This window comes from Neofelis nebulosa, chromosome 14, assembly GCF_028018385.1.
Source record: "Neofelis nebulosa isolate mNeoNeb1 chromosome 14, mNeoNeb1.pri, whole genome shotgun sequence".
Classification (NCBI taxonomy): domain Eukaryota; kingdom Metazoa; phylum Chordata; class Mammalia; order Carnivora; family Felidae; genus Neofelis; species Neofelis nebulosa.
The window spans coordinates 37068368-37083182 of record NC_080795.1 but is presented as its reverse complement, the minus strand read 5'-3'; the positions used below and the strand labels follow the sequence as shown (position 1 = coordinate 37083182).

General features: G+C 38.9%; 1 protein-coding gene across 2 annotated transcripts in view; it reads right to left on the bottom strand.

The window, feature by feature from the left end:
- RIPK2 (receptor interacting serine/threonine kinase 2) overlaps window positions 1-13670 on the bottom strand; it is a 29480-nt gene extending 15810 nt beyond the window's left edge. Inside the window, exons 1-3 of one of the 2 annotated variants that reach the window (XM_058698504.1) lie at window positions 13356-13670; window positions 8753-8906; window positions 6412-6567 (exon numbers count right to left, since the gene is read on the bottom strand). In XM_058698504.1, coding sequence (XP_058554487.1) covers window positions 6412-6567; window positions 8753-8906; window positions 13356-13528 — 483 coding nt within the window. In that variant the 5' untranslated portion in view covers window positions 13529-13670. Of the gene's footprint in view, window positions 1-6411; window positions 6568-7812; window positions 7929-8752; window positions 8907-13355 lie in introns of those variants that run through there. The other variant, XM_058698505.1, reaches the window with a different exon arrangement.
- Between the last annotated feature and the right edge of the window lie 1145 nt (window positions 13671-14815).

Here is a 14815-nt window from a genome sequence, read left to right as displayed (position 1 = left end):
GCTGGATTGACTGTGAAAGGCAATATACCATGTGGCTAAGAACACGGGTTCTGGAGCCTAGGTTATTTAGATTTGGATTCCAATACTACCACTTAATTATGTGTGAACTCAAGCAAGTTTTTAAATTTCTCTGCCTCAGATGACCCATCTGCACACATGTGCAGTGGGGACAACAACACCATATCACTGGTTTGAGAAAATTAAATGCCTTATTCTAAGCAAAGCCCTCAGAACAATATCTGGCACACAATAAGTGATCTGTATGTGTTAATATTAGTGTTTTGTATATAGGTTGCTCTTATTCAATACAATCTGCTCTTCCCACCTACCTTCTAAGAGCAAAAATAGCACTCCAGTTGCACATTTGCTAGAGTAATAAGCATTACTATAAGTAGAGTTTATTTTTGTGCTACAAGTGAAAAATTCTAAAAAAAAAAAAAATCTGAGATGTTGTCTCACCTTATACCTGAACCATAATTTGCAAACTCCTGGGATAAATGTTGGTTTGAACACAGCATTAGAGAAAATGTATTCCTGAGCTTGCCTCCTTATGTGCTTTTTCACCTAAGATCTTCATCTTCCTCTTTTCAAACCTGACCTAAAAACCTAAATCAGAATTCTCTCTCTGAGCTGATTTAGTTTGGTTTTCACATGGAGCTATACTTCTCCCCTTTCTCTATTACAAACAATACCATTACAAAAGGCATGATGCAATAAATCTGGATCTTCAACAGGAAAAAAGTGAACAATGTGAGGGAAGGAATGATTTCTTGAAGGTCTTAAATCAATCATTCAGCCATGAAGACAGAGAATAAGAACTTTCCCATACTATGCAAGATTTTAACATGCATTTTAAAGCTAAAGGCTTTCTTTTTAAATAAGAAGATTATTTTAAAAATTAGAGGAAATTAAAACACACTACTATAAAAATCATCCACAATCCTACCACCCTACTAGAATAGCTACTTTCATTTACATATACTATTCATATCTATAAAACTATAAAATCATCACCAGCAAAATGTTTTGAAGATTAATCCTGAAGTATTCTGTTTTCTACATAAGACTGACAGAATAGCAGAGAAAGCAAGTATGGTACATATAAATATTTTCATTTCAAAGAAGCCTATCACTGGTTCATTTGTATATATGGTACACTAATGAACACCTGACAGATAACCAAATTTAATGTATTCTTTTTAAAGTAGAAAAGTCTCAGTTGATCTAAATCAGTAGTAAATATTTTTCTTTCAGCTATTATGCTTCTGGCCAGCATTCCAGTGAAAAAACTTACTTCAGAAAATGGTAGCAAGGTGTAAACATCCATTTAATTTTATTGAGTATTTTTAAAGATACATACTTCATTTAAATGCCTTTCCAAGATGATAGGTAGGTTAAATAACTTACTTTTTTCTGAGTCAGTGATGAACTTTGAATTTTTTTTTTTTTATTTGAGAGGGAGAGGGATAGAGAGGGAGAGAGAGAGTGAGCATGAGAGTGAGCCAGCAGGGGAGAGGGGTGGAGAGGGGCAGAGAGAGAGGGAGGGAGTGAGGGAAAGAGACAGAATATCAAGCAGGCTCCACTCTCAGCACAAAGCTTGATGTGGGACTTGATCCCACCACCCTGGGATAGTGACCTGGCCAAAACCAAGGGTCAGATGCTCAACCAACTGACACACCCAGGCACCCCCAAACTGTGACTTTTAAGGGACATTTATAAAGTAAAAAATAGAGACATACAGGATACATGTAAAAGAATGCTACTAATTTATAAGAATAGTATTAGAAAGGTCACAGCTCTCTATGTACTAAAATTAATAAAAATTACAAACTAAACAAAGTCAAACTATTTTAAATTCTATTCACATCAAAGAAAGACCAAGAAAGGATACCCTATTGATCAGTGAAAAGAAGAAAGTAGGAATCATTACCTAGTACTTTGCTTCTGTTTTCTCTATTTAGTTTCCAGACTGAGATGAAGAAACTCAAGTTCAAGGATGTTGAAAAGGTCAAGAAGGGCAAATCTCAGATTATTATATATATATTTCAGGTTATTGAGAATAGCAAAACTTTGGTTCGCAAGCATAATTCATTCTGGAAACATGCTTATAACCCAAAGCACTTGTATATCAAAGCAAATTTCAAGAACCATTGGCTAAGCTGTGATCATGCAACGTTCAATGTAATGTATTAACCATATTGCAAGACACTGCTCATTTATCAAGTTAATATTTATTAGAAATGTTAGCTCATCTTGTGGAACACTCGCAGGACAAGTTACTCACAAACCAAGGTTTTACGGTACTTGCAAATACCTCCATGGTGCTATTAGTGCTCTTTGTGGGACAGAATGGATAGTATATGAGAAAACTAAATGTCATTCTGACTTTTAAAAAGGAAAGAAATACTCAGCAATCAAAAAGAATGAAATCTTGCCATTTGCAACGCCGTGGATGGAACTGGAAGGTATTAGGCTAAGTGAAATTAGTAAGAGAAAGACAAAAATCTTAGGACTTCACTCATAGGAGGACTTTAAGAGACAAAACAGATGAACACACGGGAGGGGAAACAAAAATAATATAAAAACAGGGAGGGGGACAAAACAGAAGAGACTCATAAATATGGAGAACAAAGTGAGGGTTGTTGGAGGGGTTGTGGGATGAGGGATGGGTTAAATGGGTAAGGGGCATTAAGGAATCTACTCCTGAAATCATTGTTTCACTATATGCTAACTAATTTGGATATACATTTTAAAAAATAAAAAATAAAATTTAAAAAAAAATTAAAAAAATAAAAAGGAAAGAAAATGTTGATTTTGCAAATCTACATACTGGTAGAGACTGTGCTTACTCCTTGTTTAAAAAAATTTAGAAAATTTAATAAAAGGGGTATGTTCTGAGTAATTAATGGAAGATCCAGCAAGAAGTCATGAAAAACAAATTATATTGACTGGTGGTCAATTTCAAATCTAATCTGATATATCCCAAGTGCTTGGCACAATGCTTGCCATACTACTGTTGCTCCATAAACATTTACTGAATAAAACAATGACCAATTTCATTTCCTTTTTTGACAGTAGTACGACTGTCAAAGCATAAATGTTAAAACAGTTGTATATTACAAAACACTTTGTTATTCAAAGTAACATGTTTGACTATTAAGTTATCAGGCCTATCTGGTATACAGAGCAGATCTAGAATTCATTCCTTTGTTTATTCAACAAATACGTAGTTAATACTTCAATATGGCATGTACTGAGCAGGTGGCAGTTAATAAAATAGACTAAATTTCAGTCTTACTGGAGTTTCTATTCTAATTGGGGGAGACAGTCAATAAATACATTAACAAAAATATTATGACAGGTGGTGAAAATAATATGAAGGAGCATAAATCAAGGTACAAAGACATAGAGAAATTGGGTGAGTTGTCAGGGAAAGCCACTGTGAAGAAGGTGAGGGAATAAGCCAGGAGGATACCTGGGAAAGCAGTTCACTAAGGACTCTGATAATATTCTTAAGGACAAAATGGAGAAATATGGGCTGTATAACAGCTCTCTTAGAAGTATTCCAAACAGGGGCGCCTGGGTGGCGCAGTCGGTTAAGCATCCGACTTCAGCCAGGTCACGATCTCGTGGTCCGTGAGTTCGAGCCCCGCGTCAGGCTCTGGGCTGATGGCTCGGAGCCTGGAGCCTGTTTCCGATTCTGTGTCTCCCTCTCTCTCTGCCCCTCCCCCGTTCATGCTCTGTCTCTCTCTGTCCCAAAAATAAATAAAAAATGTTGACAAAAAAAGAAGTATTCCAAACAAAATTAATGATTATTCTCCAAAAGTACTAATTAAAGATTGATAGTGACCTAGAGCGTGAGTCCTAGCAGCATGTTGTGCAGCTCTGATCTGGGTTGTATACTGGTTAATACATAATCATTAAAGACACAAAAACTAGCTAATTAAATCTGAGGGTGACACCAATCTGGGAAATAAAATTAAAACGCCTGGACTAGAAAAGTAAAACTGAAATAGATCTTAAGAGGTTGAAGTAATCAATCAAATCTAACAAGACAAAATGTGATGATGTTCAAAAGTATTCTGCAAAGTATGTGATATGGCTTAAGCAACAATACCTGAAAAAAAAAGAACCTCTCAGGACTTGTTGTTAATGCTATTTAGGGACCTGGGAAATGACACTTCCATCGAAAAGTACATTCATCAGGTCACATCAGGAGTATTTTCTTTGTGAGGATAAAAATTGAGATTTACCCACAGAAGCATCTAGACAGCACCTGTGATTAAAATCCATGTAATAAGGAAATTGGTTGAAAGAACTAAGGGTGTTTAGAAAGGAGAACAAAACACAAGTGTATGTGAGTGGCAGGGGGATTAAAGTCATCTTCAAACACTGAAAGGGCTGTTACGCGGAAGTAGAATTGGACTTACTCAGGTTATCACAAAGAGTAAAACTAGGGCCAATGGACGGAAACAAACGGAAGGTGTTTTGATAGATCATATAAGAAAATGTCACAGTCATTTAAGGATGGATATTAAGACTCCCTGTTATAGGATATTTGCCTTGGGAGACAAGGGACTATCGCAGTGAGGATTCAGGGGACTAGCTGACCATTAAAGCACTTCTACCCGCATGGTTTTATAACTGTTGTGACAGATTAGTTTCTTTTTTTTTTTTTGTAGTACTGAGGCAGCACCTAGCTTCTGTTTCCTTTCTGCTCCCATTTTATTCTAGGGAGAGGAAGTGCATTTAACAGAGGTTTAGTTTTTCCTTTAACTTTTCTCACACTTTTTTGTATTAATTTTCTATGGTTCCAACTTCCCTGTTACTTTTTTCTTTGAACATTTTTGATATTTACAATGATCTTCAATTATATATATTATTGTAAGAGGTATAGCAAAATAACATAAAAACAAAGCAAGTTACATTTAGTATTAGCTACTTAGCAACTACTTTTTATTTGGTGTCATCAGTTAGATGTAAACTATGGAATCACTACATGTGGTGCCTTTAGGCACCTAAATCTCATGCTTTATACAAAAAATTCAAACTAGATCCTAGATTTAAATATAAAGCATAGAACTCTAAAACTTTTAGAAGGTAACATAGAAAAAAACCTTCAATACCTATGGCTTGATGAAGGCTACTTAGATATGACAGAAAAGCACTGTCATAAAGGGGAAAAATTGATAAACTGGACTTCATCAAAATTAAAACTTCCTTTGAGAAAGACCCTTTTCAAAGGATGAAAAGAACAAACCATCAACTGGGAGAAAATATTTTCACACTACATATCTGATGAAGGACTTCTCTCTAAAAAATCTAAAGAACTCTCAAAACCCAATAGTAAAAAGCCAAAAAATTCAAATAGAAAACAGCTTAAGACATGAAGAGACAGTTCACTGAAAAGGATATAGAGAGAGCAAATAAGCAAATGAGAAAGTGTTCAATATCACTAACCATCAGAAAAGTGCAAATTAAAACTATGATCAGTTATCACGGTATACCTATTACAATGCTAAAATAAAAAACTGTGACAATACCAAATGCTGGTGAGAATGTGGAAAAGCTGAGTCAATCATACATTGCTGGTAGGATGTATGGTCATTCTGGAAAACAGTTTGGTAGTTTCCTAAAACACTAAACAAACCCCCCAGCCGTCGCACTCTTGGGCATTTATCTAGAAGAATGAAAACTTATGTTCATTCAAAAAGTTGCACAGGATTGTTCATAGGAGTTTTATTGTAATTTCCAATGACTGGAAACAATGCAAGTATCTTTCAATAGGTAAATGGTTGAACAACTTTGATATACCCCTACTATGAAATACCATTCATCAATAAAAAAGAACCAATTACTGATATAAGCAACAACTTGGATGGATCTCAAATGTGTTATGCTAAGTAAACAAAGCCAAATACTGCATGATTGCATTTATACAGCATTCTCAAAATGACAAAATCATAGAGATGGAAAACAGATTAGTGGTTGTCCGTGGTTAGGGATAGTAGAAGAGGGTGAGTATGAATATAAAGGGGTAGCAGGAATGATAGCTTTGTGGTGACAGAACAGTGCTGTATCTTGATTGTTATGGCGGTCACACATGTAATAAAGTGACATAGAACTACATACATGAATCTGTAAGAACTTCAAAATCAAAAGAAAAAAAAAGGTTTACATGACAATTTCAATTAAGGACATAATGACTTTGTATTTTGTACCACAATTCTACCTACCTCTGGAGTCTAGAAAGAACTAAGCCACTGCAACAGGAAGAAGGGGCACTGAAGAAAAGAATTGCGGGCTATGGAAAAGTGAGATATTAAATCGGCTAGGTAGGGTGAAAAAAATCCTAAAAAGTCTTCAACACTATTAAACTCAAGGATGCAGATAAACTTTTTTCCAAATTACCTTAACATGAAATTCATTATCCAATAAGATATTTTGAGTCTTCAAGTCATGATGAAGTAGAGGAGGATTCATATTGTGCAGGTAATTTACACCCAGTGCAATTTCATGCAGAATGCGAAATCTCAGTGGCCAAGCAACAACAGGATATTCCATTTTCTTCATATATATGAAAATAAAACCAAAATAAGTGATCACATTCATTACATTTCCACTTAGAAAATTAAATATTCCGTGTGGAAATACAGCATAAACTCAGGTCAAAACATATACTTATTTTTATTTCATTGTATCATGCTATCAATTATTATTTAATATTCTTATATCTTATTTCCCTCAGTTTTTAGAGAAAATGGCTTTATAATACTGATATTTCCTTTTGGTTTATGTCAGTAATATAACTACTTGGTATAGGCTCTTCTTTCTTCATTTAACACAGTTTCAATTTTTTTCTGTGTAATACCTGAACACATATACTCACACCTATCTCTTCATTCTATGGTTTACATCAAGTAACCTACATGTACCCACACAAACACACACAAAAAAAATTTGCTTCTAGTACCTAACAAACTACTAATACAAAATTTATATATTAACTTTCCTATTGTTATGAAATCATACTTTACTATAATTATCATTACATCAACTAAAATTAGGACCATATTATATTTACTATACATTAATATCTCATGCTTCTTATATAATTTTTGTATTGTAACGAAAAATTAGCCTTTGGACATTTTGCTTTTGTGAAAGAGACAAAGATCATCTCCATTTCTAAGCATATATAATACAGACATATTTAAAATAGAATCTTTTATATTTCCTTGTACTTACAAGTGATATTAATCTGAACTTTAGAACATAAAAGTTAGGGTAGCTTCCAAGGAAAATGAATAAACTCAGAAAAATTTGGTAATTTGGGAAGATCTGACAATGAATCATCAGGCACCAAGCTACTGAATACATTTTAAATGACATGAACAAGTATGCTTTTACTAAAAGCTCAAATCTGTTCTTGAGAATTTTTTCTGCAAATGGGTAAGCTTATAGCTCATTGATTAGACATCACATGTTAATCCACTCATTGACAGGCTCAAAATACTCGGTTTTACATTGCACTTTGATTTTTTTCAACAATCTTTTTTGAGGTTGCGGGAAGAATACTTTCAAGGTAAATCCCACCCTAATAGTACAACACAGGAAACCAAAAGAGACATAAAACATTACTTCCTTTGGTATACACAGACCCCCATCTTGGTGAGTAACTGAATCTTTTAATCTATAAAAGGTCATTTTTTTCTGAAAATTATGTAGTTCAAAGCAGTAACGAGGCCTCTGTGCAGAATGGTATCATATGGAGGGTTTTGATCATGGAGATGGAAATAGAAGAGCACTCACTCTATATGTTCTGATTCCTTCTAGGAGTTGGCAGTCCACTGAAGGAGGCTCTATAATTTCTAATGGGTTCCAAATTTGGGTACCAGAGTATCTAATGGGTACTGGGGTGTGGGAAGAAAATATCAGAATATATATATACACACATATACGCACATATACATACATATATGTACATACACATGTATATATATGTGTATTTTTTTCCCCTTAGAGAGAGAGAGAGGGGGTGCCAGTGGGGGAGAGGGCCAGAGGGAGAGAGAGACAATGTTAAGCAGGCTTCACGCAGATAATATTAATAATATAAGATCAAGCAAACAATAATAGATGAATACACATAGTTTGAGATTAAGGATCCAAATTTGCTTACTGGTAGGATTTGCCCATCTAGTTGGCTCACTGATGGGATTTGCAATCAAAGCCTGAGTAACTGGTACCTTGATAGAAAGGTAAATGGCACGTGCCATTGTCTATTATTGGAAAAACTAATATATTTGGTACTCAGAGACAGGTTTATTTGGCCTATTCAGAACTTAATGGGCTGGTATTATTAATACTTAATCTGAATCTTAAATTGTTTTTAACATAAAATAAAATCTGGCTTACCTAACAGGGTATTATATAGTGTGCAGGGTTTATCTCTTCTCTTTCCTACTCCTTTCTCTGTATATACACATGTGGATACTGGAATTCAGTTTAAACCTCAAACTCAGTAACCTAAGCAAAATAATCTAGGTCCCATAGAATGCATGACCTGACTCTATGGTATTTTTAACAAAACAAAAGAAGACTTAAATTGTGTAACTTTACTACTGTAATTGTTTTCCATTATTCTTACTTTGATTCATCTATATATCTCTAAATAATCTGATCATATGTAAAGCCAAAACACTAGATCACTTGAATAACAGAATTATAGCTACTGAAAATACACAATACTTACCCTATGTAGGAGTTCATTTAATGATCCATTTGGCATGTATTCCGTAACTATTCCCAAAAATTCAGGCTCATTGCAAATTCCCAAAATTGGAAGGATGTAACTAAATCTAGCTTTGTGTAAAATTTCAGCTTCTCTTAAAACATCATTTCTTTCACTAAAGAAAGAAAATGCATAATTATTTCATGGTAATGAAAAATACACAATAATCATATCTATAGTATTAATTAAGCCTAGATTTTTTTTCATTAATTGACCTCATGTAAATTATGCAACTTCTCTGTCCCTTTCTTTATATTTAAAGAAGGGATAACACCTGTCCTATATATTTCACAGGTCTGTTTACAAATCAGAATAACTTCTCTAAGCCAGTGATAGAAAAAATGTGCTATACACAGGTTATTATTATTATACTTTCCTAGGAAAGGGAAAGGACACAATATTTTAGTAAGTTTATAATGTCTATATTAGCATGATTGCTGTTTGAATTAAAGTTTATGTTGTATTACAGTACTATGTTAAATTTTATGGTTGCATACCATGTAAATTTTTTCCAGATATTCAAACAATATAATTTAAATGACTAGATGATAATAGTTGCATAAAGGTCAAAAATACTTAGAAATTATACAATGGAATTCAGGAAAAGAACACTTAGAACAAGTAAATGCTTGTAACAGATCCCTGGGTAACTCTGGATCTCAGGTTGGTTTGCCTATTCATTCACAAAACAAATAAATAAGTATTGAACATTTATTATGAATAAAGGACTATGCTCAGCATTATGGAGAATATAAAGATAAACATGGTCTGTGTCCTCAAGCTGCCCAGAAATCTTTTAAGAGAAACAAATACTCATTGTGGTTTTGGTTTGCATTTCCCTGATGATTAGTGATGTTGAATACCTTTTCATATATACCTATTGGCCATGTGTAGGTCTTCTTTGGATATGTTAATTATCTTGATCTTGGTAATATGTATATGTTATATATATGTTCATCAAATCATGTTGTATACTTTAAATATATATAATTACATTTGTCAATTATTCCTCAAACTTAAAAAAAGGAAAGCATATAAAAGAGAATACATACTTGACATATAAAGTAGAATGTGGTAAGTGCTGCCAAAAACAAATAAGTAAGCAAATAAATAACTATAGGAAACTCGGAAAAAGAGTAAACTGAGGGCTAGAGGAGTTGTCAGTCTTTAGAGAGGGATTTCAACTGTACTTTAAGGATGGATAGACTATCGACTACTGGTAAATGGGCAGTCAAGATGGATGTGGTCTCCAAGAGGGGAGGGACTTTTTTTTTTTCACCTGTGTGTCCCCAGGACCTGAAACAGGGCCTGGCACCTGGTAGATATGTAATAGATATGTATCAAACGTACTCAAGGGAGTTGCAGTGAAGATTGTGTTTGGAAAATGGCAAATTGTTTCATATGAATCAGGATATGTAACAGAGCATGTAAAAGGAATGAAGGTGAATAGGGTAGGCTACAGCCTCATCTCAGAGCCTAAAGCCAGGTGAGGGTGTTCACACTTTATTTGGTAGTCACCAAATCATGACTGCAGGTTTTCGAGCAGGGTAACGGCATCATCAGAACAAACTTGTAGGATGATTAAGTTGGCAAAAAGATATAGGATCAGCACAAAGGGGCAGAATATTCTACTATTCTATAATATTAGATTATTATAATATTAATGAAGATGTGAAGCAGTGAGAGTCTGAAACTATACAGATCACAGTGAAAATGGGAAGAAAAACACTAGCTGAATAGAATGCCCAGGTTGTGGTGACTGACTAAGGTGGATATATTAAAAAAAAAAAAAAAAAAAAAGAAGAAGAAAGAAAAAAAAAAAAAGGCAAAGGAATTGGAGATATCACCATTTTTACCCTGGATGGATATATGTTGGTAGCAGCAATAATAAAAACATCTCCAGGAGAAGCTTATTAAGTAAGCAATGATGATTAGTTAGTGCTTAAACCACCCAAGCCCTGGAAGAATGGCTGTTGAAATAAGAAAACAACAGACATTCCAGACCAGACTACAAGGCTTGCTTTAAAAACAAAAAGCAAAATAAAGCAAAACTTTGGTAATATACTTACATATTTTAAAATTCAAGAGTTACAAGTTATCATAAAGTAAAAAACTTTTTTACTTCTCCCTGTTCTTCAGCCCCCAACTCCTTCAGCCCCCTTCTTAAGACCCCAACGGTAAGGCAACCAGTTATATCAGTTTATGAAGCTTATCCTAATTAAACTTATCTTCCCTAAAGTTAAACAGTTCTGTGTTTGCCTCAAGAGATGTAGATCAACAAAAACAACATATTGTTCAGCACTCTTACAGGGAGACAGAGGATGGACTTAAAGATTTTTGGATACATTGAAAAAAAAAAAAAAAAACGAGAGAGAGAGAGAGAGAGAGAGAGAGAGAGAGAGAGAACATGCGCGCGAAGGAGCACGAGCATGCTGGGGAAGTCTCAGTGATACTTAATACACTTGTTCATTCTCCCATTAAGAGTATCAGGCATTCTTCCTTCTACTGTCATCCTATTATGTGTCAGCCACTGTTTATGGACTATCATCTAAAGACCAACCCTCTAAATCTGGTTTTATATCACCACCTTACATATGAGGGCACTGAGGCTCAGATAAATAATTTTCTAATAGGCCAACATTAAGTGGCAGAGTTGAAATCAGATTTGAATCACAACTGTAGGACTCCAAAGCCTGTGTTCTTTCCATTCTGGTGTTTGATCAGAGAAAAGAAAGAATCAAGTTTTTGAAGTCAGATTTCAGGAAGATTGAGTGAGTGGCAAAACAGAAAAAAGGTCAAAAGTAGGTTTTTATTAAAAAAAAACAAAAACAAAAATGTAAAATAAAAATACAGCTTTTATAGGTACATCACCAATATTACCCAGATCAAAATTTGAATCACAAAACAGTTATGTCATTCACACAGGATGTTTGAACAACCAATCAGACTCATCTACACATACGGAGTTAGGAGATTGTTGGGGAAGGCCCACTCATTGAGCAGAAGTCAGGCTTGGGAGAATGACTCACCACCGATCATTAAAATGAGAACACGTAACTGCAAATAAACTTTTTTCTTCCAGGTGGTCTCAGAGAACAATGCAAACATTTTCCACACAAGAGCTCAAGAAGTACATGTATTTATTATTCCCACTTTGTAAGTGAGGAAATGGACACCCTGTGAGTCAACTGCATAGCCCAGCCCTATGCTCAGATTACATAAATACTGCTAATGTTAACATCATAGGCAACAAGTGTGAGAAAGAACGTGATGCAGTAATGCCAGAGGGTTTAACTGGTCCTTATGGCTTCTTTGACAACAGAATTTCCTACTGAAGAATTTTAGGTTATGAAAATTGTTAAAAAGAATAGAAAGGGAACCCCCCTCTTCATTCCTTTGCTCTCAAATAGCACAAAACTTGGATAAACGAAAATCCTGAGCAGCTGCATCCAAGATGGGAAGATCACTTTGCTTTAAAATACCACAAGGGTCCACTAGGGCCAGATATCCGTAATCTACATGGCTGATTCTAAACTCGATTCACCCCTTGTAACCAACAACCACTCTTCAAAGTCGACTACATGTACGTACCCACGTGTGCCCAGCACTTGCCCCACAGAACTCAAGGCCCCGGTGAAACAGACACCACATCTTATTAATCACTAGACCTGGTTTAGGATATACAAAAGGCGGGAACAGTCTCGAATCTACTGTGAGAGTGGCCCATCCAAGCCTGATAGCAACACAGCAAAGAAAAGCCACAGGCAGATGAAAGTACAGTAACTTTGGCAGAGCTGAAACTGAGGAATTTATCTGACACTGGATACTAACAACCTCGGACCAATCAGGCATCTAGCACGATGAATTCTGACATTAGATACACGGGAGGTGAGGCGAATGTTGCAATCATAGATGTTAACTCACTGAATGCGGGACTCAGTTATATCCCTACTGGAAGGGAAAGTACACAAGACTAACGACTAGACCCTACTGACCAGTCCCTTCGCTCACAGGTCAATGGTATAGGGTTGAAATGTTTTCCTGTTAATAGAAACTAATGCCAGCCTTCCCCTCTGAAACCTAGACAGTGCATGTAAATGGTTCCAGGATGTGAGAGGCATTCAAAATTTCTGGCCATGTAATAGTCTTCTGATTCGGTTTACTGTTAGCCAAATAATCCACACCCCCTGAGGACAGGCCTCCCTGCCGGAGTCAGAAGAGAAACTAAGCCAAGTCGAGTTTGGTATCTAAACTTTCACGACCACACGTAGTAAACCGCAAACAAAACAAGAACAAGAGCAAACCCACGCCGAACAGACTTTGGTGTGGGGAGGAACGAAGCCCAGAGTAAGAGGGAAGGAGGAGAGGGAGGTGGAGGGAAGAGGTGGGCAGCAGATGAATGCGACGGCTGCAGCTCCTCCACACAGCACAGTTCTCCCCACCACGCGGGGCCCCAAGCCTCGAAGGACTGCCCAGAGGCGACGAAGGGGTGGGGCCGACCCCAAGTGTCACCGCCGTGTGGGCTCCAGAGCCCGGGGTTCGGGGCTGCGCGCGGGCGCCCTACCTGTCGAGCACCGGGGTGTGGATGTGCAGGTGCTTCACGGCCACCTGGACGCGCCAGTCTGCGTGGCGGGCGGACGACACGGTGCCCGACGCGCCGCGGCTCAGGTAGCGCAGGTCGGCGAGCTTGTGATAGGGAATGGTGGGCAGGGCGCTGCAGATGGCCTCCCGGCTCATGGTCGCGCGCGGCGCGGGCGCTCGGGCCGCCGGCCGGCTCTGGGTGTGCCCGCCGCTTCGGAGGCTTCCGGGGCTCCTCGGCCGCGCTCGGGCGCCGGGACCCGCCCCCCGTGCCCGAGCTGGAGCGGCCGGGCCCTCCCAGCCGCCGGGGACTAGGTCACGAGGCAGCCCATCGCCCGCGCGGCCCACGCCAGCCGCTGCTCTTTGGAGCCCGAGCGGACTTTCCCGGGGGCCGGGGTCAAGTTGGGCTGCGGCGACGCGGCGAGGAGGAGCTTCCTCGCCCCACCTGGCCCTCCTAGGCGCGCCAGCCGCCCGAGCCCCGGCGGTCCGAGCTCCTCCCTCCCCGAACTTCTCGGGCGACGTCAGCGGCGGACACTGAGGCGGGGTGAGGGCGCCCCCCCTCCCCGGGCCCCGGGATCCCAGCCGCTCTGGGCGACACCCGCAGGGGCGCGGGCGGGGGGTTGGGGTGGGGAAGGGAGCCGGAGAGGCTATTTGTCTTCTTTTCCCCCAGCTCCCAGGTTTGGAAAAGTTTTCTCTGAGGGCAAAAAGTTCCTTTTAGTAGCCTGCCGTCCGGTGGGTCTGTGGGCTCTCAAACCGGGGAGGACTCTCCTCTGAGATGGCGTCTTGGGGGAGTGGCCCGACCCCATATGTTGCAGCAAATACTCGGTGCCGGGAAGAGACAAACAAGCCAGGCGCACTCGGGGAATCAGAAAAACAACAACAACAGAGAACTGTGTGTTGGCCACTGGTGTGCCCTCCCAGCGGAGTCACCTCCAAAGGCTGAGCCCCCGAACCTTGGCATCGGCCTCCTTTTATGGCTGGGATGGTAGGGGGTTGAGAGACCCGAGAAAAAGGGGAGGGAGCCTTATCACCGGTGCTCCGGCCAGGTGGTGGACACAGGAGGCAAACAAGATTACAGAAGCCAAAAGAATGCAAGGAGAGGATCTAGCCTCGGCCATCTGGCCCCTTCTATCTCGTTTCTACGAGCTTTTCTTCTCACCCCAAGGCGGCAGGGTGTGGGTCGGAGGGCCCTGGGTTCCTCGCCCCGCGCCTGCACAGGAAACGCTTTGGGTGGGGAGGAGGCGTGGCGGTGACCGCCCGGCGCCCCTCAGTGAGTGGGGAGAACCCCGTGGGGGTGTAAATGCACCTGCCTACCCTCACTTCCAGTGTTACTTCCAGGTGCGTCAGGAGGGACAGGTGGGTGAGAGAGCTTGTCACGGTTGAACTCGGTCAACAAATCGCGGGTTGAGCTCCTGTTGCCTGCTCTTCTGCTAGGGACCTACTTTT